Source organism: Diabrotica virgifera, chromosome 5 (genome assembly GCF_917563875.1).
Source record: "Diabrotica virgifera virgifera chromosome 5, PGI_DIABVI_V3a".
NCBI lineage: Eukaryota > Metazoa > Arthropoda > Insecta > Coleoptera > Chrysomelidae > Diabrotica > Diabrotica virgifera.
This window is the reverse complement of record NC_065447.1, coordinates 118,025,047-118,052,912: the sequence shown is the minus strand read 5'-3', so window position 1 is coordinate 118,052,912 and position 27,866 is coordinate 118,025,047. Positions and strand designations below refer to the sequence as shown.

The 27,866-nt window shown below is 31.8% G+C and overlaps 1 protein-coding gene across 1 annotated transcript; it reads right to left on the bottom strand.

Annotated features, from left to right (window-relative positions):
* On the bottom strand, positions 1-26,259 carry LOC126885123 (zinc finger protein 845-like). The gene is made up of 2 exons (XM_050651556.1): positions 25,692-26,259; positions 1-3,330 (listed from the first exon to the last, which is right to left on the bottom strand). The coding sequence occupies exons 1-2, from the start codon at positions 25,807-25,809 to the stop codon at positions 1,664-1,666; spliced, it is 1,785 nt and encodes a 594-aa protein (XP_050507513.1). The 5' UTR covers positions 25,810-26,259; the 3' UTR covers positions 1-1,663.
* Between the last annotated feature and the right edge of the window lie 1,607 nt (positions 26,260-27,866).

Genomic DNA, 27,866 nt, shown 5'->3' with positions numbered 1-27,866 from the left:
AACAAATAAGATAATTCTTTACTAATCAATATTAGAATATAAACACAACGCGATTAGACACATTCTAACCTCACTCATGACACTCGCGGTACTTCTTACCACAGCATACACGCGGCTCAAGTTAGCGTGTACCAAAAAACCAGCCACAGTGCACGCTAAATAATGCCGTCACTAACTTGATGACGTTTAGCTCGCGTGTACCTAACTTTTTTATTTGCGTACAAGTTAGCGTGCACCTAGACATAGCGTTTAAAATAAACATTAAGCCCTATTCTGTAACTTTTAACAAATCGGATAGAAATGACCAAGTCGAATCGTAATTACGCGCAATCGGAATGTTTGATATCTATCGCGTCATTTTCTTGTTTGGATTGGCATTCTGTAACTCACATCGTAAGCAGGTTGCAGGTTGAATCGAAATCGGCAATTTCTATTTCACGTGGTCAAGAGAGGGTGGCATCCCCGCATTGTCAAGCGAAATTAGTGTTCTGTGACCTGTTTGTTGCTGGTTCTAAATGGACCGTGATAGTCGTGACGTCAAAACGTCAAAAAAAGTTTTCCAAACACGTTGTGTCTAGGTACACGCTAAAATGTACGCAAATAAAAAAGTTAAACTTTATCAAGCTAGTGACTGTTTAGCGTGGGCAGTGACTGTATATTTTGATACACGCTATTTTGATATGTTTAGTGTTTGTTTGATAGAAAAATATTTGTTATAACATTTAACTTTTTTATTTGCGTACACGTTAGCGTATACCTAGACACAGCGTGTTTGGAAAAATTTTGACGTTTTGACGTCACACTATCCCGGTCCATTTGAAATACGACACCGTTGCCATATCTTCAATTTTTCATACTTTCACATTACATACAGTTAAAATATTTTTGAAATAACAAATGAGGATAAGATGTATGATGTAAGATATTACTAATAATTATACAATTTTAAGATTTGATTGAAGCTAAAATAACTTATAAACAACTTTTCCCAAAAACAGCGTCTTTTCTATAATTATTTTCTTTTCTATAAGCGTTGGTTGATACAAATACAAGTAAACTGGTATAATATATTTATCAATCAACGCTATAAGTCTCTCTTTATATTTTAAACGTTCTTGTACACAATCTATTCTTGTACATTATACCATTGATTGAAATTGTACAAGAAATAAATAAAAAACTTAGGCAACATTGTGACTGGCAAACATTCAGCATTCAGAATCTGAATTTCGGATGCCACATCAATTTTTAGGTTAGGTTTGATGCATACTCGTATTATACATGTATAAATTAAATATACAAGTTCCTAAGTAAATACCACCACAGACTAAAAATTAAGCAGATACAAAAGGTAAAAATACTATAAATAATGATAAATAAGTAGTAATACATTATTTGTAGTAGACATAAAATATAAACGTCAAAACAAAATACAATGCGCTTGCGTCAAGCACAATTCTGATTATCGAAATCTAATTTTGACAGGGTAAATGGTGTCGAAGTCATTTCTATTCACTATTCCGATTGTAGAGATTCCGAGGGAGTTATGAAATACCGATTTTGACTATTTCTATTCGACTTGGCCACTTCTATTCGATTTTCCTGACTTCTACCATCGAAACGAGTTACAGAATAGGCATGATTAACTGTCTTTCCCTTGGCTTTAAACACATTTCGCACTAGTGTGCGGTTTTTCTCCAGTGTGAATTTTCAAATGCCTTTTCAATTGATATATTTCTCTAAACTGCTTAAAACAAATTTCACACTCGTGAGGTTTTTCTCCAGTGTGTGTCATCAAATGTCTTTTTAAATCATTTGATCGGGAAAACTGCTTAAAACAAATTTCACACTTGTAAGGTTTTTCCCCATTGTGTAATCTCAAATGTGCTTTCAAACTACATCCTGTAGTAAACTGCTTAAAACAAATTTCACACTTGTACGGTTTTTCTCCAGTGTGGAATCTCATATGTTGTTTCATATGTCCTAGTTGAGAAAACTGCTTAAAGCAAATTTCACACGTGGGAAGATTTTCCCCAGTGTGCAATCTCAAATGTGTTTTTAAACTAGATTTATCGCTAAACTGCTTTAGACAAACTTCACACTTGGGTTTTTCTTCAGTATGTTTACTTAAATGTTGTTTCAATTTGTATTCCACATAAAAGGCCTTACAACAAATTTCGCACTTATAAGGTTTTACTCCAACGTGCAATCTCAAATGTACCTTCAAATTATTTCCTGTAATAAATTGCTTAAAACAAATTTCGCATTTGTAAGGCTTTTCTCCAGTGTGCGATCTCATATGTGTTTTTAAATGACTTTTAGCAGTAAACCTCTTCAAACAAATTTCACACTCGTGAAGTTTTTCTCCAGTGTGTCTTTTCAAATGCCTCTTTAAGTGATCTATTTCCCTAAACTGCTTAAAACAAATTTCGCACTTGTAAGAATTTTCTTCAGTGTGACTTTTAAAATGCCTTTTCAAGTGACCTATGTCTCTAAACTGCTTACAACAGATCTCGCACTTGTAAGGCTTTTCTTCACTGTGCACTTTCAAATGTGTTTTCAAATTACTTGCCTGAGAAAACTGTTTAAAACAAATTTCACACTTGTAAGGTTTTTCTCCAGTATGCAATGTCATATGTCGTTTTATATGACCTAGTTGAGAAAACTGCTTAGAACAAATTTCACACTCGTGAAATTTTTCTCCAGTGTGTCTTTTCAAATGCCTTTTTAAGTGATCTATTTCCCTAAACTGCTTAAAACAAATTTCGCACTTGTAAGAATTTTCTTCAGTGTGACTTTTCAAATGCCTTTTCAAGTGACCTATGTCTCTAAACTGCTTACAACAGATTTCGCACTTGTAAGGCTTTTCTTCACTGTGCACTTTCAAATGTGTTTTCAAATTACTTGCCTGAGAAAACTGTTTAAAACAAATTTCACACTGGTAAGGTTTTTCTCCAGTATGCAATGTCATATGTCGTTTTATATGACCTAGTTGAGAAAACTGCTTAGAACAAATTTCACACTTGTAAGGATTTTCTTCAGTGTGCACTACCAAATGTGTTTTCAAATTACTTGCTGTAGAAAACTGCTTAAAACAATTTTCACACTTGTATGGTTTTTCTCCGCTGTGTAAACTCATATGCCATTTTAAATTATTTGCCTGAGAAAACGGTTTAAAACAAATTTTACACATGTTATCTGCTTGACATGTCTGAAGTTTCATATTTATATCTAATGTTGTTTTTTCAATGTTTCTGCTGCGATATTCTTCTTTAGGAGATGGATCTTCAGTCGTTTTGATAATTTTCATTCTGTCCTCCCGAAGGCAACCTAAAATACAAAACAACCATAAAACTTTTTTTACAAAGAAAAATTAACCACGAAAATATAAAACGGTAATAAAAATGGCCACAAGTGTAAAAAAATCACTTAATGCCCGATTGGTATATTATTTGACAATCGTCAAATACTCGTAGGTCGTAGGTACATGTATTGATATCGTTTGAAAAATTCTGTGGAAAAATTGAAGAGCTGATTTTGTTTCATAGTCCTTTAAGGCTGTATGACACTATGCATTTTCTTGTATCATTTCTAATATCGTTTCTGATATACATGTTCTTGTATCCTTTCTTGTACGTACATTTGTGCTCTGTATGACACTATGCAAGTTCTTGTATCGAAAATTGTATGAAATTCGGCAAGTGATTGGTCGAAATTTTGTTTGTCACCCTGTGTCACGTTGGTATGGTAGTACTGCGTCTACAGCTGATTTTAAGGATTTTATAAAATTTATAAAATTTACTTTTAAATTTAACATTTTAATGTTAAGCAGAATTTTACGTTGACTGTTTGAGGTTGATTTTGTGTTTTTATTTTGTTTTGATATTTGTGCTAAAATATTTTTGCATTAGAATTATCTTTAGTTTGATCCAAATTAGAAACTAATTGTATTTTCCTCTATTAAAAAATTATGCAACATGAAACCCAAAGTTACACATAGTTTGAACTTTACTAGGAGCTAGATATTATATGGTTATTAGTAGAACAGTAGTCCATACCAAACGGTATATTAAGTATCAATAAAAGATTTATAAATAATACCTACAAAAACACAAATAAATTCATCAAGACCTAAATCATATGATTTTTAGCCGCCATTATGACATTTAGATGTTTTACCAGCAGCTTATACGTTTTTGCTCTTTGCGCAGAAATTGGCACAGTTCTTGTACAAGAATCTGTGTCTGGCACAAATTCTTGTATCATTTCTGATATCGTTTCTTGTATCTGTGTAATTTTTTTGACATATCAGAAACGATATGAGAAATGATACAAGAAAATGCATAGTGTCATACAGCCTTTAGTATTATTCCGGAGGCATCGCTAAGATTTTGTTTTTGGAATTATCCAAATATCTCTTTTCTTGTAAGAGCTGCGCAATTTTTTGTAAATAAAAATACTGATTGACTCATAAACATAAATATCTTAAATATAAGTTTTATTGATAATATTAGAATAGCCCGCATGCAGCCCAGATCTCAATCCTATCGAGCATTTATGGGATGAATCGAAAGGAGATATTCGCTATCATCCTAGGCCTCCAGAAAATTTGGTACAGTTATGGCCCTGGTAGAGGAATATCGGCTATTCCCCAGACAAGGATAACACATCTTATGTTTTCGATGTCAAACAGATTGCGAGCACTCGTTGCTGCGAGAGGTGGACATACCCGCAATTGAATTGTTTTGTTGTTAATTTTGTTTTATGTTGTCAATTTTAGTGCGTTGGATATTTCTAATTAAATAAACCTTCAAATCAGTGTTTTTACTTACAGCTTTTACAAAAAAGAAGATATTCGGATAATTCAAAAAACAAAATCTTGGGGAAGCCTCCGAGATAATACGCAAGGAGTATGAAACAAAATCAGCCCTTCAATTTTTCCACAGAATTTTTTAAAGTTAGGAGAAAATATAACGCTTCCATTCACCTCCATATAATGCCATCTAAGCAAACAATTTTTGTTACCGGAATAATAACAAACGATATCAATACATGTACCTACAAACGGATGCAAGAATCTTGAAAATCGAAGTACAAATAATAAAGTCATAAATCGTCAAACTGAATCAAACATTTTTAGTGGCGGTGTGTGTATCTTGGGGGAGATCGGTGTTTTTGGACATTTCGAACATTTTATGCCTCAATCGCAAAATTATTTTTTACGTGCTGTCAAATTGATAAATAACAACCTGTAATATAGTTAGGACAACCTATATAAATTAAGTTGTAAATATCTTTATCAAAATATAATGTAGTGTATTAGCTAGGCCCGAAGACAATGACTCTTGACCGTGAATTAATACGTGAGGTTTACATATTATGTCGTGTATAAAAATGCAGCGTAGTTTAATTCAAGAGTTGTTATAATTAGATACTTGATATGTACAAATGTGTGGTATAGGTAATGATTTGTATTTGTAAACAACTATGGTTGAATCACCGTTTATACGATGTAAATATAAAGTTATCCAAACAATAGAGTTTTAATTAGTTTGGACCAAAAAGACATAAACATCACACTATTTATTACACGGCGCTCCTGTAAATTAATTGGGAGAATCTTCTGACAATGGGCGACAAAAATTGGAAACACCGACGGCGGAAAATGGACCAGACCAGGACCCAGGAACCGAACTCAGTGAACAAAGACACAAGTGTTAAAATGTAAGTAAGAAATTTAGTCTATCTTTATTGAAAATGCTTCCCTCGGTTTTTATATACATATTATTATTGAACATTGAATATTTCTTTGCTGATTTTTGAACAATTTATGAAGTATCGATTTTTTTTAAGAATATTTATGAATTTTGAAACATGAAGTGATTTTTGAATTGAATATTTTTATCAAAGTTTATTATATATGCTATTCTTGAATTTTTATTGAATTTTGAATCTTAACTGAATTTATTTGAAAAATCTCTATCCGATTTCTATTTTTAGTACGGTTATTTTTGAATATTTTATGGAATATCGAATTTTTTTTTCAAAAATTTCTATCGAATTTTGAGATATGAACTGATTTTGAATATTTTTATCTAACTTTTTGCATAAATATGCTATTTTGAATTTTTATTGACTTTTTGTCGAATATGTATACTATTATTGAATTTTTATTAGCCAGTTGTTTTTATTATTGATATTTATTGATTCTATAGATACATTTTCATCGATTTTGTGTTAAATTTTGTATGAGATGAACCTGAATTAATAATTTTTGTGCGATAAATGATATATAAATGATTTTTTTAATGAATAATGACTAGTGATGACATACGTTGATATAAGAGCTTAAGATAAACATTGCTGTAAGCAAGAAATATACTTTTAACGAACCGACCTGATGAGTCGAGATAAGGAATTTGAAGAAGAACTATATAGATTAGAAGAAGAACTAACAATATTATAAGCTAAATATTATGAGGCAACTAGAGACAATAAGAAACCCACTGCTCTTGTCAAATTAGGAAGATACTAAGTGATTTATAGAAGCTTGAAAGCTTATTAGAGACCCACTCTGTGTTTTGAAGGGTACCTATTTTATTCATGATTATTCGTGAATAAACAACGGCCTCAAAGCAAGGGATTGAGGTTGTGATATTTTTAGAAGAATTTGAACCGCATAAAATACCTATTTCGTGTTTTGAGTTAACTATACCACCTCAATGGTGCGTACAGATCAGGGCGAAACTTCGGGTTAATATTGGCGGAGAACTAAGACATCCGAGTGAAACCTCTTTTATTATGGTAAAACGAAGGTATCGGAGCTAGTATATGAAGTGATGATTATGATGTTATATATATGAAATGATATATGAGATAAATGATATATGATTGTTATATGAAATATGTATATGAAGATGAATTATGTACACTGTAGAAGTGTTAGTATGTGGAGAAAATTGAAGAATTATATGAGTTGTAGTACCAGACAAGAAGAAGAAGAGGAAAATATGTGGGAAAAATGAAAGAAGAAACAAAAAATTTGTCAGAAATGTCAAAATAAACAAGCAGAATTAAGAATAATATCAAATAAGTAGCTAATCATTGAATTTTGTCTAAGAATTAAAGTTGTAATTTTTTTTCTCTAAAGTAATGTAAATTATAAATAACTTATTTTTAAATGTATATAATGAATTCAGGTTAAATTTTCGCGGAAAATGGAAGTGTTTGAATTAAGGATAGACAATATCTTACAATAAGTGTTAGTAGATAGTAAGCAAAGGGACACAGAAAGTGAAATTTTTAGACATTCAGCAACATAGATTAAAACTTTATTATAGGTACAAGAGAGTTATTGAAAGTTTTATAAAGACATATTAGAAGTTTTTAGAGATTACATTTTTATTATAGGTACATTGTTTTAAAGTTAGTAAGGCGTATATAAATAAATCAAAAGAAGACTGAAATAGGAATTATTATTAATAAAGTAAAGGTTACATTTTCATTAACTGATTCGAGTACTATTAGCTTAGCTTAGGACTTTTAATTAGATACGTGATTTTTATAATTATTTAGGTAGATTAGAGTATTCCCCTGCTTATATGAGATGCTTATAGGCACTAAAAGACTATGTTAAAAATCCGGATAGGTTTAGTCACTGTTTTTATGTGGACACTGTTTTTTGTGAATGGAGAAAAGCCTAAAAGGCGAGACGGAACAGAAAGTGAATTAGTGATAATAATAAACAATTTTTTAGTATTAGGAAAAACCGGTTTAGAATAGGAAAAAGAATATACATGTTTAGGGTATTAGGATAGTTAGGAAATTTAATTTTTGGAAAATAGTATTAGGTAACCATAAACATTTTGTAAAAGGGAAAGAGGAATATATCTCATTTTAAAACAGGGAGATGTAATATAGTTAGGACAACCGATATAAATTAAGTTGTAAATATCTTTATCAAAATATAATGTAGTGTATTAGCTAGGCCCGAAGACAATGACTCTTGACCGTGAATTAATACGTGAGGTTTACATATTATGTCGTGTATAAAAATGCAGCGTAGGTAAATTCAAGAGTTGTTATAATTAGATACTTGATATGTACACATGTGTGGTATAGGTAATGATTTGTATTTGTAAACAACTATGGTTGAATCACCGTTTATACGATGTAAATATAAAGTTATCCAAACAATAGAGTTTTAATTAGTTTGGACCAAAAAGACATTAACATCACACTATTTATTACAAACCTAAGTAAAACTATGGTTACTACAATTACGTTACGATTATTCAGGCAAATGTTAAAATCTATTTAAAAACTAATTTATTCAAAATTCATTCAAATTTTTCTCGTACATATAAAAATATTTAGTCGAACATTAAACGTTGAAGGCACCACGGGTATAACGGATAATAAAGTTTTAGGTCAACGTATATATCCGTATCTAGGGCAGGGGCCCTTGGGATATACACCATCAAGAGTTATTATCCTTATAATACCCTTGATACCTCAATAACTCATCAACGTGAAGCATAATAAAATGTTTAGCAAAAGTCGCCTCATCATCATCATCATTGGCTCCATAATCCCTTGTGGATCTTGGCTACTCACAAAGAAGTCATCACTCTTAAAAATTTCTTCCACATCATCAATCCATCTTCTACGCGGTTGTCCTCTGGGTTTGAGAATGTCAGTCTCTTCGTCTGCTCCTTATCTGACATCCTAGCAGTGTGTCCAGCCCATCTTAATCTCTGCACCTCAATAAAGTTCACAATATCTGGATCTGTGTATAACTTGTATAATTCAAAGGTATATATTCGACGCCATAGACCATTTATTAACAGCCCCAAAAATCCAGTCCATGTTTAACCCCCTATATCAAAACCGGTCTTGTAAATGTTAAGTTTTAATGCACGTTTTAGGTTTTTATTTCTGATGTATTTGAAGACCATATCTCATATTTCTGCCAACTATAAAGATATCATCAGAGAATGCAAGAAGTTGTGTCGTTCTATTAAATATGTCTCATTTTAATCAAAAAGTTAACTCAATAATATAAAATTTGATAAGATGCTATATTGAACTTTTGACTTATTAGCCAATGCTTGATTAACATAAAACACCACTGACTTTTTTACATTCCAAATTTAACTGTCAGTGTTATTTTATATGTTTTATCTCTCCTTTAATGTCAATTTTGCCATATTTATGTGATTTTATTAAGTGTAATTATTACTGTTAATTATTCAAAATAGAAAAAACATTATAAATACTAGAATTGACTCAAATAACAATTATGGACAAATTAATAATAAAAAATATGACCATTAATTACTTACTTTGATAATTTATATAGGGCACATTGGGACAACAATGGATTAACTGAAAACTCATGGAATAAAAGATGTGGTTATTACTTAGCACATGGGTACGCCTCAAAAATCCCAAATTTTTTGTGGACTTCACGAGAAGAGTAATGAAAAGCTCGAATTTTAATGTTTCTTTGGTGGAAACCAGTACTTAACCTTCCGCAACTAACATAGGTTTTTCTGAACATTAAAGCTAACATTGGGTCTCAGAGACCGACATAAAAAAATGTTTCTATTGACACACTTTCAAGCGTAGGATTGTGTTTACTCCATGAAGGAGTAAAATTAAACATAAATGATACCTATTTTTAAATTATTAAACCTTTTTAACATTAGCAAAGTACCAAAGAAAATAAAAAAATCACATAACATCTGATTTGTCAAAAACAACCTCAATATTTCCATTGCTGTCATACCTAGGTTCACATTTTACTCCTGGCAATTGGGTTACTAAATTATCAGCACTTTTTTGCACGGTCTTTCGTTAATCTAAATATTTTTTTCATCGAGTAGATCATGGGTCCAACATGGGCTTCTGAGACAAGATTTGCCGATAATTGCATAATTAGTTGACACTGAAGACTCAAACTTCAACACTAAAAACAGGCATCTAAATCAGGCAGCTACTGATGACGGCGAAGATTCATAACGAACAATTAGGATATAATCGTAAAAACTCTAAATGGTCGGTCTCACAGACCCAATGTTAGTCACGGAAGGTTAAAGGTGCTCAAAAATCAAGAAATACAAAGAAACAAGTAATGGAATAACCAAAACATGAAAACCAACAAAAATATGTAATTGTAACAAACATAATTAAAAAATATTAAATATCAGATATTTCTGCTATTAAACTGTGTAAAAATATTATTTAAAATAATCAAGATTTTTAACTTTTCAAAACAATATGACAGATATGCACACAAAGTTAAATATTATTGGATATTGTTGCCAGTTTTAACTTTCGACAAATCTTAAAATTTGATGTGAAAGATTTAATCTAACCAAACAATCAAAACTAACACATAGGCATATAATACCCTAGACTGCGCGTTGTTATCTAAAACTATCCGACGATTTCGACAGAGAAAACTGAGGCTATTTGTGCTATTAGGTGGGAAGTCTCTTTCTAATCGTCTGAGTTTATCCAATGACGTTGAGTTTATCGACCACGTCACGTTCCCACTGTCACCGATTTGATAAACTACTCCGTTTAGAAAGAGACTTCCGACTTAATAGCTAATAATTGCGTCAGTTTTCTCTGTCGCAATCGTTAGATAGTTTTAGATAGCAGCTCGCAGTCTAGTAATATATATGTCTATGCAATAACCTAACCAAATCTAACCTACATCTGCTACCAAAGCAGTAATTTTTGTTAAAAGTAGGCAGGGATAACATGTTTATTTAATTATATTTAACAATATTTAATTACACATCTAATTTTTTTTATAAGAAAACATATTTATTTTGTTTAAGTATGTATTTCATATAACACTATCTTGAATTTTTTTAAGCAAGACATATTTTAAAAGGAAAATACAAAAAAATAATGATTCATAAGCATCCAATAAAAAGCATTGTACATTAATCAGTAAGTGAAGTAGACATTGATACAGATACAATTCTTAGTTTCGTAGGTGTGTTACCCTCTTGCTAGACTAATACCAAATAAGGTTAAACTTTTTTGGTTATTTTTTATACTTTTTTCCGAAGTTGTCTCTTTAAGCCCGTCCTTAGAAACATGTTACGAAAACTTGTTTACAACATGTTTCTATACCGTGTATTTAAACCAGGTGGGGTAAAGTCAAAAGACAGATTTACATCCAATAATGTCACTAGAAAAATCACCAAATAGGTACATCTTCTTTTTTGGTTGATCATGTCGGCCTTCGACGGTAATTCATAAATATCATACTATACTAATACGTCGCTAAAGAGTTCTAAAAACAACTATTTTTTAGATAAAAGCAGACTAAAAATTAATTAATTAAAAATTAACGGAACAACTCAGAAAACGGAAAAATCGCCGATATAACTTAATTAACCTATGAAATACCAATAGTGTCAAAATTTCATAAATGTCAGTAGTGTAAAAATTTCATATCAGTGGAGTAAACTTGCTTGAGGTTGGACCAATTACAAACAAGCATTACGGCGCGGTAAATTTGAATTTCTCCTCCTGAGTTTAAAAAGAGGGTATAATAACATGTCAATAACTTGTATTGACCGTTAAATGTCCTCATTCGAACTGCAAGCAACGCGAAACATTTTTATAGCTCAAAGCTCAGTCTATTTCAAAATGTCCGACGAAAATGATGTACTTCTTACGTAAGTCTTACTTTACGTTCACTGAATAAGTATTGTGGTAGGGATCTTTTAAATGACTTTATTACATTAAATGACAAACTTAGACGTGATGAAAACTTTAAAAAATGTTCCTTGAATGTTGACTGTCAAGTGCAGATTTTGAATTTTTAACAAATCCAGTTGGTCATAAAATATCTAAGGAGGACACTTGATTTAGAGACGGAATACTTATACTAGAACGAGAACGACTAGTTATTACTCTTAGGTGTTTAGCAACAAGAGACTCTACGCCCTTTTCATACTTTACGACTTCGGTCGTCACGAGAAACGGTCGTAACGACAGTTAGTCGTACATTCCATTAGTCCAATACAGCAATATACGGAGCGTTTCACACAGGATGACCACGACTAACTGTCGTGCCGTTGCTCTTCGCCTGTCGTTCAATGTCACTGCAATGGACGAAGGTCGTGTCGTGCCGTGCTCTCAGTGAACCACGGGCATAAATTAGTGCTTCCATACTTAACGACAGTTGATTGTGTAGCACCAGTGAATCCAGTGGCACGTACATAATATCAGACAATATACATGGAATTTTTACCTAGATAGATACAATACATAGGTAAGCATCTGGTTGGAATTATTTTATTGTGAGGACAAAATTTTTTAAGATTTTTAAGATCTTATAACAATGTTTATGACTTTGGCAAAGTGCCGAGGAATAGACCCTATTATAAAATGCATTATTATCAATGTACCTACCCTATTATAAAAATTACATCATAAATGTTTAATAGGGGACATCTAAAATTTCTTGTTAATAATTTAAAGATTCTTTTATAGCACAGTTTAGTGTCCATTGGCATAAACTTAGATATATATTCGTATTTTATTAAAGATTATTTAAATATGTATAGATATTGATATGTAGTAAATATGTATAGATATAGATAATCGGTATATTATAGTTATTAAGGAACCAAGGGTATAAGAATAATAACGTTTGAGGCCAATGGTGTATATACCAAGGGCCTTTGGCCCGAGGGATATACGTTGACCGAAAGCGATATTATCTATAATACCCGTGGTGCCTTCAACGTTTAATATCGGATTAAGTTATTCTTTATATGCAAAAAATTTGAATTAATTAGTTTTAAAATAAGTACATTTACTAGTCTAAGAGCTAGTGAACCCTCCAACTAACGGTCGTCCTGTAAGGCTAGAAATTTGTCTAGTGATAATTCATAGCACACCAAGGCTAAAACCATGACCTGGCAGGTATCAGCCGTGCACGAGTATCTACCAGGTGAATCGAAAAGTGCAAATTTAGGGCGTAAAATAAACTTTCTCCTGTAAAGTTTAAATTTAAGTATGTGTTTGAGTAAGTCATTTAGAAGAAATGTGTACAATGACAGGCGATTCTGAAGAGCATAAGACCTTGCCAGGCAAGGGGAAAGATTATGGGTTTTTCCTAAAATTATTATTTTTGCATCGAACAAAGTTTTTTTAGGTTTTTTGAATCATTCCAAACAGAAAAGGTCTTTGGTGATTTTTCTCTTAAGTTAATAGTTTTTGTTATATAAGCGATTAAAATTTTTGAAAATTGCGAAATCGGCCATTTTTAACCCTAAATCGGACATTTAACTAAAAATTTCAATGTTGCCAAGGTAGGTAGATATTCTTTAAACATTGACTGATGAAGTCCCGAAGAGTTTTTTGCAATGCAATATGGAAAACCCCTTTGTTTTTTTAGTTGCTAATCAAGCGGGCGCGACACTGTAGTATAAGTGAGAACGTTTGAGTTTGCATAAATTCATTATCTCGAGAAAGGGTAAATTTAAAGAGAAATCCTCAGACAGGTCGATTTTTATTCTTAAATTAGGACTTTTTAGCATATATTATATATAATACTAGTGACGTCATCCCTCTGGGCGTGATGACGTAATCGATGATTTTTTTAAATGAGAGTAGGAGTTGTGTGATAGCTCATTTGAAAGTATAACATAATTATTTATACAGGGTGTACAAAAAAAATTATTAAATTAATTTAGACAAAATAAGAAATATATTGTTTGTACACCCTGTATAAATAATTATGTTAAGGTTTATATTACTGAATAGAGAATTAAATAACCTTTCAAATGAGCAATCACACAACGCCTACTCTCATTTAAAAAATCATCGATTACGTCATCACGCCCAGATGGATGACGTCACTAGTATTATATATATGCCAAAAAGTCCTAATTTAAAAATAAAAATCAACCTGTCTGAGGATTTCTCTTCAAATTTGCCCATTCTCGAGATAATGAATTTATGCAAACTCAAACGTCCTCATTTATACTACAGTGTCGCGCCCGCTTGATTAGCAATTAAAAAACAAATGGGTTTTCGATATTGTATTGCAAAAAACTCTTCGGGATTTCATCAATCAATGTTTAAAGAATATCTACCTACCTTGGCAACATTGAAATTTTTAGTTAAATGTCCGATTTAGGGTTAAAAATGGCCAATTTCGGAATTTTCAAAATTTTTAATCGCTTATACAACAAAAACTATTAACCTAAGAGAAAAGTCACTAAAGACCTTTTCTGTTTGGAATGATACAAAAAACCTAAAAAAACTTTGTTCGATGCAAAAAAAGATAATTTTAGGAAAAACCCCTAATCTTTTCCCTCGCCTGGCAAGGTCTTATGCTCTTCACAATCGCCCGTCATTGTACACATTTCTTCTAAATGACTTACTCAAACACATACTTACATTTAAACTTTACAGGAGAAAGTTTATTTTACCCCCTAAATTTGCACTTTTCGATTCACCTGGTAGATACACGTGCACGGCTGATGCCTGCCAGGTCATGGTTTTTAGCCTTGGTGTGCTATGAATTATCACTAGACAAATTTCTAGCCTTACAGAACGACCGTTAGTCGGAGGGTTCACTAGCTCTTAGACTATACCAGCAATATTCGTAATGTAATTGTGGTAACCATAGTTTTACGTAGGTTGATATTTGTCAATTTGAGAGTATTTAACTAGTTATTTAAATTTAATACCCTAGGGTGTTATTTTTCAAAATAACGCACTAGAGCAGGGGTTCCCAACCTTCTAGCGACTGCGTACCACCTGAAATATGTTGAAGATTTTGGCGTACCACCAATACCGTGGGGAGGGGACATGAATTGGATGGAAGCCCCTCCCCCGATCCTAATTTTATAGAAATATATCTACTATTTATTTCTTATTCTTCTCGGTGTATGACACAATTTATATTTCGGCATTAAGGAACAATTTTCTTTATTTGTGCTGCTAGCCCTATAAATTTACCTGATATATGAGTTCCGCTGTAGTGTTTGATTCAATTGGTTTGCAGAACAAAAACTCTTAACTATAACTTCTTCATAAAAGTCGAATCGTACAAATACGAGTAGCTGTGCCATGTTTGTATTATCTGTGCTTTCGTCACTTGAAGTGCAAAATATGTGGATTCTTGAAGTTTTAAACAAAGTTGTTCTTCAATATTGGAAGACATATCAGTAACTCGCCTTTTCACTGTGTTGTTTGACAATGGTATTTTTTAAATTTCTTTGGCTGCCTTTTCTCGCCTTTTCTGCCACGGTTTGGGCCATTTCCATAGAGCCGGTGGTAAAAGACTCTCACCTATTGTGTGAGGATTTTCATCCTTTGCAATTCTATATTAGCAAGGATGTCTTTACTAAGTTACTATCATACTTACAAAGCTAGTCATGCATTTATTATCATTCTTAAAAAAAGTAGATTATCTTTTAAAAAATTCGATCAGCTTAACAACCACATCAGGGTGCCTTGTCTGTTAATGACGTGTCAGCATAGAAATCATCATGCTCTGGTTCGAAAGCGTTTCGAAACACGCAACACATTGAGGAATAGGATTGTCACTAGTTTTTGTGCCAGACTTCACTATAAAACTATACTGGCCTGCGGTTTAGGTTTTTTAACACTATCCTTTGAAGTCCCAGGGTTCACTAAAAACTGCTTTATAGCATATGGAAGCACAACAACTGCACTAGAACTGTCGCAGACAAAAGCCCAGCGTAATCGCTTGTTTCACCCACGTGATGCGTACCACCTGAAATCTTCCCGCGTACCACTGGTGGTACGCGTACCACCGGTTGGGAACCCCTGCCCTAGAGCATTATATCATATCTAAATAATATAATAATATAAAAACAGTTTTTAGATGGAACTTTTAAATATTGAAAGCTGAAAATTGAGCCCTACAACAATAATGATTGTTCACTAATTAAATTGTATTTATTAACAAAATAGGTACCTATACATTTTTTTATACAACATATTCGTACTGAACTGGGATAACAAAAATGGGACAACAATGCTTAAAGCTAGTATTTAATTTAATAAGCTGGGATCACCAAAAATGATCAGGGCAAACAAAAACAAAATTTATCTAATTTAATGTTTTGTAATTTGATAACTTGTATGAAGAAAAATTTGGAAGTACACCGCAAGAAAGGCTAAGAGATACAAATGACATGGGGGAACAATTAAGAGAGATTTCAAGAGAAGAACTGGTAGAAGCGATACGAAAATTAAAGATAGGTAAAGCTCCAGGGGAGAATGAAATTGCACCAGAAATGATCAAATACTTAGGAGAGAGAGGGAAAGACTGGCTGTGGACAATATGCAAAGATGCATGGAAGGAGAAAAGGATCCCAAAAGATTGGGAAAACAATTTAATACTAGATACCAATATACAAGCCGGGCGAGGAAACTCTTTGTCACTGACATGCGGAAACAATTAACAAATTTATTTTGGTCATTTCTTAAATCTCCAAAAAGTGTATGATATTATTATAAATCTACTTCTTCTCTTCTTCCATTGATTGGATGCACCCAATGTAGGCGATTACGTCTCTGTCTTTTTTTACGGCGATAAATTAACCATAAAGCCAAAATTTTTGCCCGATTCATTCTACGCCATTTGCTCTCTACGACAATAAGATGAATACTGTCGTAAAGTGTGACAGTCCGATGAGCACGACAAACGGTCGTAAGACCGTTTGTCGTGACGACCAAAGTCGTAAAGTATGAAATAAGCCATCAGAGTTTGACGTATTTGTTCAAAGTCTCAAAACAAATAATTTCGAAAATAATTATGGAAATGTGTGACTCTCTTATTTGATTTTATTTATCAACGGGATAGCCCAGTTACAATACAAAAAGTTACCTGACTATAAAACTTTCTAAGGGAAAACATACTTTTAAGAACATTTTAATGAATTTATTTTAGTTTAAAGTTACTGAGATAATTTATTTAAATTATGTAAAAATTTTTCAATTTCATCTTCTTCGTCGTTGTTTGAAAAATGTAGATATGCCTGATACTGCGGCCGCTTAGTTTGCTATAATTAAGGGAGTAAATGGAAGAGTCATCTCGTCTTGGCTGCTTAGCAGAACGTGGATAATCATCAATTCCCAATCCTACAGATACAATATTCGATGTTTGCCTAGTGACATTAGGCTGATACTGTTCAACCTGTCTAGGCTACAGTGCTGGAGGTGGATAATCATAATCATAATCTCCCAATTCTACATGATAAAAAATTTGATTGATGTGGTATTGAGCATTAATTTGCGAATGCAAAGTAGATCTAATATACATGAAAAAACATTGTCGCTGGCTCTATTCAAAGCACATCAAACAAGATCTAAAACAGATAACTTTTAATGTGTTCCTTTTGATATTCCAAAAGTTTTGAATACTTCTCCTAGCAACAATATACTTCTGTATCACTCAAGGAAATGCACAGTACCTATATAACTTTAAATGATACGAAGATGGGACATGTAATGGATTCTGTTATTTATGGGGTAAATATGATGACAAGAGGGGAGCAAATGAAATCTGTTCCAATATGCCTAATTATCTGAAAGATTTAGAGACCCAAACTCCTGAGGTGATAATATCGTTCTTCTATGACAGTTGCCGTAGGCAAAATAAAAATCGACAAATGCTGGCAATGTTCCACTATTTTATCCAATGGATCTACAACCATGGAGGGAGTAAATCTTACCTATTTGCTTCCGGGACACACCTACATACCGGCCTGTTCTATGAATTCTATAGTAGAATTAAACTACTGAAAGAAAATTTTGTGGGCCCCTACGGAATGGCCAACAATTATTAAGAACAGTAGAACAAATGTAAGGCCAGTCAGTGTCCAGAGAGGCAGGAATAATTCTTCTTACTTGATAAAATATGTTTCTATCTCAAGACTGCCTTTGAGTGTTTCAAAAAGAAGGATTTAGCTACATTATGCCCAAAAAATATAATAATTCCTTCAAGGTATCACAACGAATACCTTGAAATACCCTTCAGTAAGTCGAAATTAGATGTTATTGATGACGACGTAACAGATTCAAAAAGTAATTAATATATAATTAATAAATCTTAAAGGACATCGCACACATCTTATGGAAAATATAATGTCACTCAAATTCAATAAAATTTATACGAATAGATTCGTTTTAAATTAACGGTCAAATCTTATCATTGCGCCAACTCTTAATTAATTATGATTAATTACGGCGCAAATTGCAATTAAAGTTTATCGAAATCAAATTTTTTAGTCAGTAAAAGTGTCAGTTACAATTAGTATTGCTCTGGGTGCTATTCAAAAGAGCTTAAACCCCGCTGGGCCTAAGCGGATTAGTAAAACTAATCCGCTGATTTATGGAGTACCGACAATTTGGGTATTATAAAATATTTTTTCTCTCTCTAACTTATGTACGTATCCATTTGATTTCAGATTTATTTATATCAATTTCTGCTCTTATTATTGAAAATATGGAGTTGGCGCAATGATAAGATTTGACCGTTAATTTAAAACGAATCTATTCGTATAAATTTTATTGAATTTGAGTGACATTATATTTTCCATAAGATGTGTGCGATGTCCTTTTTCTGAATTTTAACAATAAATAATAATTCTTGATTTTATTAGTATTAAAAATAAATATTTAAAATAGTATTAAATAAAAAAACATTTAAACAATATTGCATCCCACATGGAACCTCGAGATATGTAATGTAATATTGTTCTGAAGCTATTTCTTTGTGGCATTTTTGTAATTTAACTATTCTAATTGGGAAAAAAGCCACAATTTAACTTGAAAAATAATTTTATTAACGTTTCGACTTCCACTTCGGACGTCGTTGTCAAAATACAAAATATTAATAAATTAAACAAAAATGTTGTTGCTTAGTAAAAAATTCTTGTAATAATTTAATTTAATCTGACTCATTTATATCGGCAATTCAGACATATATTATACATTTTAAAGTAGAAGACTTTAAAATGATAGATATTGCCAATATTTATGAGTTGCGTTCCTGGGACGACTTTATTGAAAGATAACAATTACATGAAATCAACTTTATTTCAATAATATCTGTCACAAAAAATCATAGCATGTGATCTGTCTTTAAAAAGACAACCACATGCAACGGTGACAGTAAAATTCTCGTGTAAGTGATTCCAAGGTAAATCACGAAGAAAAACCAGGAAAGCACCTCGTGATACTATTCTGACATTGTAAGTTTTTGGTCTTACATCCTACTGCATTCTTCCGAGGAATTTGCGACACAATTGGTTTCATTTAGCATAATTAGAGCCGCTTCTTTGATTTTCTCTTTTTACTATCTGTTTCTTTCAGGACTATACTTGAATCTCTCCACTGAACTCTATGTTCATTTTATTTGATTTTATTTAGGTCAAACATCGAGACCATTAAACGTTAGAATAAGTGAACATCAGTCTTATATTAAAAATGGAGAATTTGATAGGTCTCAAATATGTCAACACGCATGGGATAATGAACATAGGGTTCAGTGGAGAGATTCAAGTATAGTCCTGAAGGAAACAGATAGTAAAAAGAGAAAAATCAAAGAAGCGGCTCTAATTATGCTAAATGAAACCAATTGTGTCGCAAATTCTTCGGTAGAATGCAGTAGGATGTGTTTACCCATACTAAAAGAGAAGTCAATAGAAAGAAAGTACCACGATTAGTAAGTCAATAACATATCTAGGCTAGTACATATTTTATATTTTAAAATACACCACAATTGCTAGGTATTATCGTCCAAGCTCAGCTCATGGGGGCACCCTAATTCTTTCTACAAGTAATGATTTTTCTTTGGTAACAAAATATGACCTTCTGTTAAGTGAAGCCTTCTTTGAGTTTTCCTTAGTTTACAATAAGAATCTTAATCTCTATATTATTTGCATTTATAGATCACCTGACTCTTCCGTGGAACTATTTTTTCAGAACCTGCTAAATTTGTTAGATGACCTCCCTCATAAAAGCAGAAAAATTTTATGCGGGGACTTCAACATTGATTATGCTGCTGCTTGTGCTACACAAATATCCTTGGTCAACATATTTGAATCGTATGGTCTAACAATGCACGTTGATTCTCCTACAAGGATTACAAAAACTTCATCTACCATAATTGATTATACTGTCTCAGATTTCTTACCCCTTGATGTCCACTCTACAATTATTAATGCTGGACTATCTGATCATGAAGCAGTTTATACGAAGTTTAATATCTTCAGCAAACCCTCCTCGAAAACCAGGCGTTTAGGCAGGATTTTTTCCACCCGGAACTTTCGTAATTTCCAAAATTTATGCTTAACGTCTGAGTGGCGCTTTCCCTCTCTGGACGTGGATAATAATTTCAGTAATTTTTTAGATAAGCTTGTCTGTATCTTCAATAAAGCATTTCCTTTAATTACAATTAAGCCAAAACATCGCAAACCCCGGACTACTAAAGGTATCCGAATATCAGCCAAGAATATGCGTTCTCTACTCTACATCAAGAAATTTACTACCAACGTCTCCATCACTGAATATATCACCAAGTACAGGGCAACCTATCTTAAACTTATAAAATCAGCAAAAAAACAAAATGATAAGAAAAGTTCTAATCAACAACAGAATTTTGTTTCAATTGCTTTTGGTTTACAGGCATACTACAGATTCCAAATGGATTGACTGGACAACAATATATTATTCTCGAAAATTATGCATCTACAATTTGTGTGTATATGAAGCAGTATTACCAAATGTAGCTTACTGTTTTGTCTGGTAAGTGTATTTTCTGATAGCTGCGGAGGACAGTATCATAATAAGGATTTTGCAGCCTTACTATTATATCATTTAAAAAATATTGTTGAACACAAATTTTTAGAGTTGGGACATTCCTGTATGGAAGTTGACTCTATAGTCCAAGTAATGAAGCTTAAAATAGGACAAAACCTCGCAACTTTTACAGAATGGATCGATTTGCTTGAAAATTTGAGAATATAGTCCAAGGATCAAAATCTATATGATGCCGAAAGGCGCTTTTACCATGGGGGTGGTTGCCACCCCATCTCGGGGGTGGAAATTTTTATTATATTTTGACCGCAAGAGTTGGTAAAAACATTCATTATAAGCAAAAAACGTTCTATACATTTTTTTGATAAAATTAATAGTTCTCGATTTATTCGCTATCGAAAGTGTTAGTTTTATATCGAAAAAAATCAATGTTTTTAATCAGTTTTCTGCTAATAACTCAAAAAGTTTTCGTTTTATCAAAACAACTTTACAACAAAAATGTACCTTTTGAAAAAATAAACAAAACCGTTTTTTTTTATTTTCTTTGAGACCAATAGTAATCGAACTATACTTTATTATATGTTGGCTCTTCGTCAAATGCTAAATATTGTAGTTTCAAAGTCAAAAGACGGAAAACTATGCATTTTATGAAAATTTACCAGACAGCAACAATGTTAGTGATGCAGATTATGTTTGTGATTCGGACGATAGTGTTTAAATATTATCCTAAACCAAATTTCCAAATAAATATTTAAAAAAACTTCTCCTTTATTTACCCACTGACAATACAAAGGGGCTTAAGTATGGATAACAATAATGTGTTACCTGTTTTATAATTTGGAAAAGAGACATATGTCACAAAACTAATAAAAAATAATAATAATTCAAAAAGTACAATATTACACAAATATCACAAAAGAAGATTAATTAATAAATCATCCTTACTCTGGTTAGAAAGGCTTTATATATATATATATATATATATATATATATATATATATATATATATATATATATATATATATATATATATATATATTGTTATTTTGAAATATTTAGTCGGCGCATAGCTCATATCGTCGCACTAGAACAATACTAGGACATCTTCAAATATTTGACTTTTGAGTTATCTGCTCTATCTGATGTAAAATTTCATAAGCTATCTGGAGAGATAATAAGATTTGTTCAATCGGCTGCTTTGTGGTGTTTATGAGCAATATCCTAATATTGCACTAATTGATTTGTTGGAAATACCTGGCTTAAAAGGAAGATATCTTAAAATACCTTTTTATTATCCGATTAATAGTTGCCGTTTCTAATCATAGTTGTGGTGAAATACCCGGACATTGCCACATGTCTTAGTCTAGCCCTACATCTGCATTATGATTTTTTTAACATACATATCTGTGTTTTTAATTTGTCTTAGTATTTTACTAGCAAAATTGTCCGACTATTTCACCGAGTGTGGCAAAGAAAATTTTAAATTAACCTGTTTTTTTAAGTTGTCTCTGTATTTCCCTAACCAAGCTTCAAAAATAAGGATTATTTGAGTAAATGTCCAAGTATATCCCCACGCTCACCTACGAATGCATGGATGAGTCGGTCAGTTACAGTAAAGTTGTTCACTTTCACTGGTCAGTTCAAGTTGCTCTCCGACTGCAATAGAATGGGGATGCTAGAAGTCGTTTCTTAAATTCGTTCGGAAAACACGTGTCTTCTGTTTATTAAAATGTATTCGAAAAAGTTTAGCATGAATTTTGCAAGTTTTTCTAAAAATTCAGTTGGAGAGAAAATACTCTGGAGCAATATTAAGGTGTTGCGAGTGACCAAAGAAAGCCCAAATATTATTTTCTACAAGGAAACCTTTCGTACCGATTCATTTAAATAAATTAACGTTCGAATGAATGAAGTTGACAATATTGCTCCAGCTTATATGGAACACCCTAAAATTCCCTTTAAGAAAAAAGAAGATCTTTTAAGTTTCATCCGACATATCCCCACTGAAAATCGTACAAAAAAAGTCAACAACAAGATCAAGAAGTTAGCAATAAAAAAATGTTCTCGGAAGTTTTTTTTTCAATTTATTATTGTTTATTGAGTGGAATTTTAGTATAAATGATTTAACCAGTTTAAATTACAATACCTACTGTATTTTTTTGAGAATAATAGGGAACTTGCATAAATTTTTAAATTCGAAAAAAATGTTATAGATCACAACACAACATAATTTAAAACATGTATCAAAGATAAAAAAAGATTTGTTTGTCTTTCGTTTGGCCCCTAAAGACGATTAAAAATTCAAATTAAAACAGGTGGTCCAAAACGCTTCGTGATGTCACTTGGTTTTACATTTACATTTTTCCAATAAAGTAAACAGAATTTTAAATTAGACGTTATAAACGTCAGTAGAAAATACATTTATGTGACGTTACAAGTGTTTTTGATCATTTGAACTATTCATAGAAAAATTCGTACTTTTACAAAATGGTTTTATTTTCAATAGTAAACCTTCGTTCCTTTCCTTCAAAAACAGTATAAAACTGCAATTTTAACAAACTGGTATATATTATTACAATGACATACGATAAATGTCATTAGAATATAAATATTTTTGACTTATTCCACGACGATGAGCTTGCCAAATACCCAAGTAGGTGGAGGCCAATAAACTAAAGAAGGAGAAGAAGAATATACCTAAATATAAGGTTGTGTCTAGGTATACGTTACTGTGTACGCAAATAAAAAAGTTAGAGTGTCAGTGATTTCTTATTTTTTATTTGTTTAGTGTTTGTTTTTAAATTAACTACGGAGTGTGGACAATTATTTAGTTCTTTTAATGAGTTTAAGAACACTTTTAAAACAGTATGAAAAAGATAAGAGACTATAAATTAATATATATTTTTTTTAGTTATAAATCAAATAGTATGTATTACCGTAAAAGATTAAAATAAAAAGAAGACCTAAAGCTTTCACAATAATAATTAACTTGTTCTGAAGCTATTATCCTTGTGGCATTTTTGTAATCAACTATTCTAAATGGGAACTAAGCCACAATTTAACCAAAAAATGATTTTATTAACGTTTCGACATCTAAATCGGATGTCGTTGTCAAAATACAAAATAATATTAAATTAAACAAAAATGGTGTTGCTTAGTAAAAAATTTTTCTAATAATTTATTTAATCTGACTAATTTTTGTATTTTGACAATGACATCCGATTTGGACGTCGAAACGTTAATAAAATCATTTTTTTAGTTAAATTGTGGCTTATTTCCCATTTAGAATACAGTACAACCTGCCATATCTGGACCTGTGATATCCGGACCTCCCCATATCCGGACGGTTCTGTGCCATCCGGATCTACCGAAATCTACCGAGAAAGGCAGTCCTGCTGTTGGACAACACACTAAAAGAACTTAAAGATGGCGAAATAATGTATTATAGAATCTATAAAACGTGTCTATCGACGAAAGTTATTGACGGCGTTGATTACTGGAATGTATGAAGGAGAAAACGTTTCAGAGACTGTAAAAAAGAAGTAGTGGTCTTGATATCCGGATTTTTTCATATCCGGATCGGTCTGTCACCATATTGATCCGGATATGGCAGGTTTTACTGTAGTTGATTATAATAATTAACTTACGTATAAAAATTATTTTAGCAATATTTTGTACGTGTCATATTAACTAAAATTTATTTTGCTAACCTAAATATATACTTTTATATATACATTGATTTATTACAATTAAGTTTGAAACATCTAAATAGTTCTGCTTCCCTTCCCTTAACAAGTATTTTTCTATCAAACAAACACTAAACATATCAAAATAGCATGTACCAAAATATACAGTCACTGCGCACGTTAAATAATGAAGTCACTGGCTTGATCAAGTTTAATTCGCGTGTACCTAACTTTTTTATTTGCGTACACGTAGACCTAGACACAGCGAAATATAACCATAATAATAACTAATGTAAAACTATGTGATGTCACGGGTCGTATGAACTATTTTATACCACAGAAGACTTTAAATATGTATTTCTAAGTTATTACGAGTTTTTGAAGAGTGAAATTTTGGAAATCTCATTTTTAAACAAAACTGAACATTATTATGTAACAAAAAAAAATGTGCAAGTTCCCTATTGTGTAAAGATAACTTGAAAAATCAATGAAACAAGACAAGTGCGTCAAAAAATAGTGTAACAGTGGGATATTTTTAAATGCTAATAATAGTAACAAAATTAATTGTTAAACAATAGAATTGGTGAAATACTAGGATAAGCTGAAAAAAATAAAGATATTTTTAAAAAATATTACAAAAAATAAATATAATACTAGGACAACTTCAACACTTAGCAAAGATAAATTGTATATATCACAAATTTTTAAAGCGGAAGAGGAGGACATGTTACAAAATCTCAGTTTATTCTCATTATTTATTATTTAAAATTTTCAGTTGAACTCTAAACACACTCAAGAACAAATAGGACACCATAACATTTAAGAAACAATGCAATAAACTTATATAAAATATTTTTATTTCATACTTTCTATGGAGGAAATTTAAAACTCAATTTACTCAAAACTATATTTTTTAAGTTGTCTTAGTATTGTTCTAGTACGACGATATTTACTCTTGCTAATATTGATAATCCTAAAAATGACTAACTAGGTGACTTATGCCCCTTTTCCTTTGAACCACAGATATGTCCATGATACAAACACAGATTTTATAAAGGCTGTAAATACATACTCATATTAGTAACAAGGAATGAGGGAAATCTAGGGAGCCGTGTTTGATACCTACTATTAATACGTGATAAAAATAAAGCTTTTTATTACTTTCCTTACCTGGGTAATCTTCCCCAGGTTCCTTTTTCAAATCTTCCAGATCTACTGATGTGGATAGCTGTCTATCATTTTGGTCATATTCTTCAACCTCTTCCTTAATTTCAACTTTACATTCCATGGCTAATAAAGAAGAAACTGAAATATCTGAATAAAAATATTTTGCAAAGTTCAGTAAAATATTTTAAAATTCAGTAAAATATTTTAAAATAACATAGGTTATAAACTTATAGGCAACAAACAACAACAACAACAACCAAACAAACAACAACTTGCAACAACACAACATTGACAGTGCAAAACAAGGAAAGAGAGAAGAGGAAGAGAGGATCACAGAATCACAGATCACTTAACTCTCTGCTCGCTCTCCTCTTTCCAGCGCGATGTTGCCGATAGTCATAGATATAAGGTTTGTTCCAACACAACGAAGAACCGTTCATGTAACGATCACGTACGATAAAATTTTATTTTATTTTTTTTTTGAATGTTGAAGCTCCAATTTTTTTCCCAGAACCCGGACGAATTTTGGACCAAAAAGATACAGGAATACCCTCAGTTGGCGAATGAAGCTGTAAAATGTTTGGTTCCATTTGTAACATCATATTTATGTGAGTTCAGTTTCTCGTCTATGACTGCCATTAAAACAAAAGTGAGAAATCGTCTCGTACTTGAAAACGATATAATTGTGTGTGTCTCAAATACACAGCCTAGATTTGAAAGACTAGTTTCAAAAAAACAGGCGCATGGGTCTCATTAACATTGTAATATTTGACTTTATTTTTTTCTTTTACTTTTAAGGACTTTTAATATTTAGTTTTATGTTTCGTTTGATAATTAATTGTTAATTTTTATTTACGGCTTTATTAAAATAAAAATACATGATTTAACAAAGTAGTGCTTTTGTCTTATTTTGGAAATTTCCGGCGACCCCCCTAGTACCTCATTGCGACCCCCAGGGGGTCGCGACTCATACTTTGGGAAACACTGATCTAGAACAACATCTAATAATCCCAACTAAATTAAAATATACACTATTAATTAAAAATATAAAAATAACATCACTTTATATATAACTAACAATTTTTTTTTGGTTTCACGGTTTAATGTCGTGTTTCCTTACTAATCCCCTCAAGATCCTGCCAATTGTTTTGTTTTTTTGTTAATGTGTTACATTCTAATGTGTCCCTCTACCAACTCTCCCTTTAGCATAGTATAGAGAAAAAGTATGATATTGAATACTACTATATTCTTCCCTTATCCCCGAAAGTAAGTGTATATTTTATACTTATTCGCGATGAAAAACAAAGTAGCTGACCTCTGGTGGAATAGATTTAAACTACTATAAGTGGTATAAACAAACCAGAAAATTGTTGATTTGAATGGAATTTGGTCACTATTAAGAAATTTTTAGTAAATTTCAGCATTATGAGTACATTAAAATATTTTAAATCAAATCGGTATTGTTCTATTCCTCAATTGAATGTTTGTTTATACCATTTATATCGGCCATTTTCTTGCATTCGACCTGCCCTCTATATTCCGTTTCAATCGCGAATAATTGACATACTTTTGTTGCCACTGCATTTGAATGCGTGCATGTATGTGAGTGTGAGGGTTATACACCATATTTACGTACATGTGAGTATTTATATGTATGCATAAATATATATACTTTAATATTGGCTTGATCATTACCCTTTGATTTCAACCAGACCACTTAACTATAACTCTGGTTTTTGTTATTTGTAGCATTTAATTTTACTTTTACCGTGACCTGAAGATGCTGTGAATATTGTAGACAGCGAAACCGGTCGTCAGTTGTAAAATAAATTGTTTGTGAGAACGTCTCTCTTTCCTTTACTACAATAGTATGGACTCACACATGCAACCCATTCATTATTTTTATATTATTTTTATTTATTTTGTAAACAATTAGATTGAATAGATTTATTTTGTTTTAACCTGTGTTTTACTGAGTCTGTCGTCTTAGAAGAACTAACCACCACAAAATTGGCAGCCGAGCAAAAAATTAGAATATACGCAGGTAAACGTCGTTACTTCACGCCCGGAAAATACCAAAAATGCCGACAGATAAAGACATAGACTCAGTAACAGGTACCACGACAGGTACGTCATGGATAAATTGTCTTTCCAAAGAGAAATTACAGCGCGACGCCG

What these genes read in the sequence shown, in the direction of transcription:
- LOC126885123 (XM_050651556.1), bottom strand. Translation starts at nt 25,809, where the DNA reads ATGGAATGTAAAGTTGAAATTAAGGAAGAGGTTGAAGAATATGACCAA. An exon ending in ACCTGGGGAAGATTACCCAG is followed by an intron (nt 3,331 to 25,691) that starts GTAAGGAAAGTA and finishes TTTGTATTTTAG; the next exon opens with GTTGCCTTCGGGAGGACAGA.